This window comes from Haliaeetus leucocephalus, unplaced genomic scaffold (genome assembly GCF_000737465.1).
Source record: "Haliaeetus leucocephalus isolate CR32 unplaced genomic scaffold, Haliaeetus_leucocephalus-4.0 Scaffold340, whole genome shotgun sequence".
NCBI classification, from domain to species: Eukaryota; Metazoa; Chordata; class Aves; order Accipitriformes; family Accipitridae; genus Haliaeetus; species Haliaeetus leucocephalus.
The window spans coordinates 359,137-365,354 of NW_010972776.1; the positions used below are offsets into that span (position 1 = coordinate 359,137).

Consider the following 6,218-nt stretch of genomic DNA (forward strand, 5'->3'; position numbering starts at 1 on the left):
AAGCTTGCTCACACGTCTCTGAATAGGTGCAACTGTGTGAGCCAGCCAGACTGCGTATATCTCGCTGAGAGACTACAGCCATAAAGCCAACCGGCAGAGTCTCTCAATGCTAAGGCTAACTGAGGCTGTGAGCTGGGCAGAATAGTTGCAGTACACATCATGAAATAAAGTGTCTCAGCTTTTCATTCAAGGATACTGTTCAGTTGTATTTGGAACATATTTAAACCTACCACGGCACTGCAAAGCTAGAGGAGGTATAGAAGATCTGCTGGAGTTGCACACTGGGGCTTTTCTGCTGTTCCAGCTTTGATGCTCAAAGAAAAGACCAAAATGGACTACTGTTGGGAAACACAGCAACAACTCTGTATGCTCCAACTATGAAAGCTTCCCCCCCTGCCCCATAAAACCATCCGGAGTCTTTTTAAAAGAGAATAGCCATTAATACAATTTGCAGCCAAAAGGCAGAACACTAATTTTAAGGCTGAAGGTACTGACTACTGTCCCTAATCTCGTTCTTAGCTTTGTTTTGCTCTCCACTTACGCTGAGTTGTGTAATTCTTTTCTGGATATTCTACGCCATTCTCAGGAGTCACTACTGGCATGGGCAGATCTGCAAAAGAAACAGGAGTGAAAGGCTCACAGTGCATTTCGAATTCTCATTTTAGCACCAGGAGATCTGGTATTATAGCTGTAGGATCAAAAGAGAATGTCTCCATCACCTTTACAAGGCAGTGAAAATAGGCAAACTCTATAAATGAGTACTATATATACACTATAATATATAGAGTGTACTATATGCACTAGAGAGATACTACATATAGTATATATACACTATATATACTATGTATACAGGAGCTATATATATATACACACACTATATATATATATATATATATGTATGTATGTCTACACATACACACACCTGTAATAGTGGTGGAGCCCCAAGGAGTCCAGGAGGTTACTGAGGTACCTCTGAACACCAGCTCTGTTTGGTTTCTTTCTGTAAGAGTAGTCAACAACTGTCAACATCTTCCCCTAGCTCCTGGTCACTGATGCCGATTCCCACAATGTGCTGTGTGATTGGTGGGGGACTATAAATTCAAATGAAACATAACCCCAAAATACAAAGTTTCCACAAGCAGACCTACTCTAGCCCAGGTCTGAATTCCCACATCCCACAAAACCAAATGGGAAATGACAAGCCCTCCCTGAAAACAACTGTCCTTGCTAAGATAGACTGTTTCCAATCAGGTCTGAAGCAGCTTTTGCATCACTTGTATCTGCTACTAGAGATACCAGCTCTGTCTCCCACTCTAGCGGCTTTCATTCAAGACCAGAAAACAAGCAAAAAAGGCCTTTAAAAAAAGAACAGAACCTAGACCATCCTGTATGACCTACAAGTTAGGAAATGGCATTTCTAGCAGGCCTAAGACACATACAGAGCCTCTCCTACAGAGACAAAGCCTCCCTAAGAGCAAGCTAAAAGCCCTCTGCAGACTGGAGACTGAGGAAAGGAAGATGTTCTAAGTTCAGAAACATCTGGATTAATAACTGAGGGGTATGGACTAAAATTCAATATTGTCAAGACTGTATTACCCAGCAACCAAATCCACTGCTAAGCACTGGTGTCAAACCCGCCTGCTGACTCCTCGTCCTTGCTGTCAGCCGTAACTGCTGTTAACCCGACCTGTGGTTGGGTAGCATCTCCCCAAGGTTCCCACATCACTCGGAGAGGGATATTGTGGGCAGATCTGCAAGGTGAACGAGAGAGAGGCTCACACGGGAGTTGGACCATGTTTGTGATGCTGCTGCAATACAGAATTCTCCACTGGTGGGCCAAGACCATGAGGAACCAGCCACCATCCAAGGACAGGTGGGGGACTGCGTGCTAGCAGCGTTGACAAGCATGGCCATCATTAATTCCTGTTCCGTTGCTGTACACTCTGAAGTGTGACTGCTATGAAAAACAACATATCGTTTCACCCATAACCTCCATTCCACTGGGAGCCCAGCAGGCTTTGCCTCTTTCAAAGGTCACTGTGTGGCTTGGCTCTGCGATCACAGGCTTCAGGGCTCTGATGACCAAGTTACCAGCCAAGGAAAGTAGCAAGTCTTCCACAAGGAAGGCATCCCTCATGCACCATCTTGCAGTGCCTGGATACATCAGAGTGTGTATAAAGCACAGTGTGTTTTCCTGAAACATGTAGCCAATCATAAGGAACAAAGGCCAGTTTGATTTTTTTCACCCACTGAATTACCACTCGTATGTTCCTCATACTCAAAATGAAGTCCTGATTCCTCATCTAAACTTGCTAAACTGCAATAGGCAGCATTACACAGCCAGCAAGAATTTTTTAAAAGCCAAAGAGGAATAAATATGTGTTTCAAATACAGAACCTCTTCTGCATCAGAAAAGAGCAGCTCTTCTAAAGAAGAGGAGGGAAACAGAATACAGGAAATAAAAAAGGATAGGAAGCCAGCGCCAGTGATGAGAGGTACTTCAGAGTGCAGAAGGCTAAGGCTTTTTGTGTTTTCTTCTTTCAGGGAAGGGAAGTAGGAACATTGTTCCGTGCCAGAACGGAAGGACTCCAGATGTTTTCTGTCCAGCTGCAGCTCTGCGGACTCACCTCTCACCGTCAGCTGAACGGCATCACTCTGCTGCACAGCCCTGGCCCCAACCCTGTTTTCGGCCTCACAGTAGTACTTCCCGGTGTCGGAGGGCTGCAGGCTGTCCCACGCCAGCTCAGCCTGGCTGCTCAGGAGCAGGGCTTTCCCTCCTGGGACGCTCCTGAACCAGCGGTAGCTGATGGGGGGAGACCCGTTGGCCACACAGGTCAGGCTGGCCCTGGCTCCTGCCGGGAAAGTCAGCCCCGGCTCGCTGGCCCTGATGATGGGCTTGGTCGCTGCAACTGGAAGACAAAGCAGATGGGGCCCAGGTCACGCTGGCCCTGGTTGCAGTGGGGAAGGTTCCTCCCCCCCTGCCATGGCAGTTCTTGCTCTGGCTTTCAGTGCTTTCCCAGGAGGAAGAGGGGCACCGCTCTCACGTCACCTCTCTGCACAGGTTAAGTTTAGCTTAGCTGTGCCCGTACCAGCTGTGCCAGCCATTGCACCTCCTACACGAGGGCCAGTTTGTTGGGCTGATGCCATCTCTGTTCCTATATAAATCACCACTGCCCAGGCAAAGGGAGATTGGGCACATGCCAATGAACTTTGGTCAAAGAAAAGCAATGCAATATCCCAGGGACTTCCCCTCTGGTGCATGTGCCTTGGAAACATTGAGCCATCAGATACAGGTAGAGCCAGGGACAAATTGGTAAGCGAGAGGCCACAAGTCCTCCCCCAGCCCCTGAACTGCAGGGCGCAGTATTGTGGGCAGAATTCATCTCTCTGACCTATTTATTGCTTCTCACTGCAGTCTGATACTGCTCAGCAAAACGCTCCTGCATCGGAAGCAGGTGGTCACTGTCTACCTGGTCTACTCAATTCCCAAAAGCCTTCCTGAGCCAAGCCTTCCACTCCTGCGCAGCTTCCTTCTTGGGTTTACCTTTAACAACCTCCACTTTAGTGGTGATGTCTTTTGCTATCAGGCTGTTGTTGCTGGCTCTCCAAGTGACCTCGCAAGTGTAGGTTCCCCTGTCAGAGACCTCCAGGTTCAGGATGTGGAGAGACACGTTCCCTGGGGCATCCTTTAGGACACTGACCCTGTCCCTGTACTTGGACAGGAGAACGTGGTCACCAGAACTGTCTCTCCGAAAGACGGTGCCAGAGCTCTGGTCATGTACCACAGTCCACTTGAGTGTTTGCTGCACAAAGTCCTTCTCAGGCACATAGGCACATGGCAAGGTGATAGATCCCTTCCATATGCCTTCAACCTCACTGGGGCCAGTCAGGTCCAGAAAAGCTGCAGGAAGAATGGAGAAAAAAAATTAAAAAAAAAAAAAAAAAAAGCCATCATGGTGAAGGCAGCTCCTGGGGGATGAAGGGGTGGTGAGAGCATCAGCAAATGGAATCCACCAAATCAAAAGCATGGGCAGTCAGTATAGATGATGACGGACAGTCTGTTCAGGCACAGGCTAACAAAAAAGCAATGTGGCATGAGGAAGACAGATGGGAGACAGCTGATTGCCAGGGCACTGACGTGTGTAGTTTGGCTCATGCTCTGCCTGGTGCTCACCTGCAAGCAAGGGAGCACCATGCAGAGCATAGGATCAGAATTAGCGGGTGACTTAGACCTGAGGGAAGGAGTTTGTCTCAAGCCTGAGTTGCACAGCTCCCCGGTCACAGCTGGCGTCTGGCCCCGCCACCTGATGTCACTCTTGGGGCTTTCCTGGGAAGCACCGCACGTTAACATCGAACCAGGGGTTTTATGGTTTTCTCTCCTCCACTGCCCATTTGGTCTTCTGAAAGACACTGCTTTTTCAGACTAAGCTGAATTTAAGCAATGGATCAAAGTCTAAAACTCTTTAAATTTTCCTGTAAAAGTGAGGTCCGTTGCCTTTGTCCCAGTACATCTTTGTCACTCCTGGGGCTGAACCTATGCTTCCACAGACATTTCTTTACCCTTTCCTCCTGGTTTCCAAACCTCCCCTTTCCTAGGGACACAAGAACTAACCAGACCCTTTGTGCTGGGCTGCTGGCTGTGCTCCACGAAATAACCATCACAACATATATGGGATCTTTGTACTCTAAGTACGTGGGCAGCGTTTCCATAGCCTTCATGGCCCATTGCACTCCACAGCCAGTGGATGTGAAACAAGTGAGCACCAAGCCAGCAGCATGCAAAGACATCGGCCTTTTTGCCATATTTCTATTCCCGAAACAGAACCACCCCTGTACAAACACATGCAGACACACCAGCGTGAGAGATAGAACTGCCCCGAGCTGGAGACCTTTCCATAAACTCACCGTTACAGAAGAGAAGAGGACTCATAAGCACGGTTGCTCTCACCAGCATTCCCATCCTTCCCAGGGCTGCAGCTTCTCCCTCTTGAGCAGGACAAACCTTCTCCCTCTAAGTCAGGGGGTAAATCAGGGACACTTCCCTTTCTTTGCTCACTTTGTCATCGAGAATGCAGGACAGCTGCTGATGGTTTTTCCTTCTGCTTTTTAAAAAACAGAAAGTGTCTCAGTGACGACTGTCAGAGATGTGGGCAGAGCAGAAGTCCTAAGGGAGAGTGAAAAGAGGAAAATTTAAGAACTACATCTACTCTATTTCATATTTCCTCCTGACTATGCTTTTCTCCCCTTTTGTTTTCTAATTTCACTTTAAAAAGTTTCCTTTGTTCCTTTTTATTCCTAAGCACCTATTTCTTCCTCTTTTCCTCTTTGCATTTCTTTCTAAATAATAAGTTTTAACACATATGTTACATACAAGAAGGTCTTAGAGAGTACTTGTAAGGAACTAAACCACCAAGGTCCTTACTATTCATTTTCTTACCAGCTTTTCTGTGAAGATCACCACTGTGTTTTAAATTAAGATTCATGAAACACCCTAAATCTTTACATTACCAGTGTGAGACAGATGATCATTATAGGTCACTGCCAACTGAAATATTCTATTCTGTATCATTATATCCCATTTAAGAGGCAGGGAATTTAGGTATTCAAGTCCGAAAATAAATAATTTCCAAGAGCTGCAGGCACCTGGCTTGACCATCCCACTCTATGCCACAGATTGATCCTTCTTTCTCACATAGCAATTTAGCTGCTTGGTGGAATTGATTAATTGCATTCAATTAAAAACATGGATTAGGGCCATATGCACCTGCACCTCCCTGTAGACTACTTTGGAAACAGGTAAACAATTATACACCTAGAAAGAAAAAAAGGAACTTATCGAAGTAGAGTATCTCTGAGACTATGAATTTGTGATTTCTTAACTGCAATGAGATGTGTTATTATTAATTAAAGGTAATATTAGCTACAGTTAATCTGTATTATTAAGTAACTGAACGCTAGGCCTGTCTAGGAGAAGTATCTGTTCTCTGCTGAAACATTATCTTCAAGAGATTTTACATGCCTTTTTCTGTCTTCTGTAGCTCTTTCTTTTTCTTATGCTCTAATGACAGAAATCTCTTCCACTTCATTGTATTGAGCTAAATCGCTATGAGCACTTTGCTATTGTTACATCCAAATTCAACATCCAGTCCTCAAATGCAAGTAACCAGAATAATTAAACAACGCAGTCAACAAAATCCTAGACCACGTTCTAAAGTCCA

The 6,218-nt window shown here is 46.0% G+C and overlaps 1 protein-coding gene across 2 annotated transcripts in view; it reads right to left on the reverse strand.

Moving 5' to 3' along the window:
* LOC104834777 (V-set and immunoglobulin domain-containing protein 4-like) overlaps nt 1-5,056 on the reverse strand; it is a 9,323-nt gene extending 4,267 nt beyond the window's left edge. Inside the window, exons 1-5 of one of the 2 annotated variants that reach the window (XM_010572353.1) lie at nt 4,906-5,056; nt 3,545-3,901; nt 2,624-2,909; nt 923-1,000; nt 543-610 (exon numbers count right to left, since the gene is read on the reverse strand). In XM_010572353.1, the coding sequence (XP_010570655.1) occupies nt 583-610; nt 923-1,000; nt 2,624-2,909; nt 3,545-3,901; nt 4,906-4,960 (804 nt within the window). In that variant the 5' untranslated portion in view covers nt 4,961-5,056 and the 3' untranslated portion in view covers nt 543-582. Of the gene's footprint in view, nt 1-541; nt 611-922; nt 1,001-2,623; nt 2,910-3,544; nt 3,902-4,905 lie in introns of those variants that run through there. The other variant, XM_010572351.1, reaches the window with a different exon arrangement.
* Nucleotides 5,057-6,218: the final 1,162 nt, after the last annotated feature.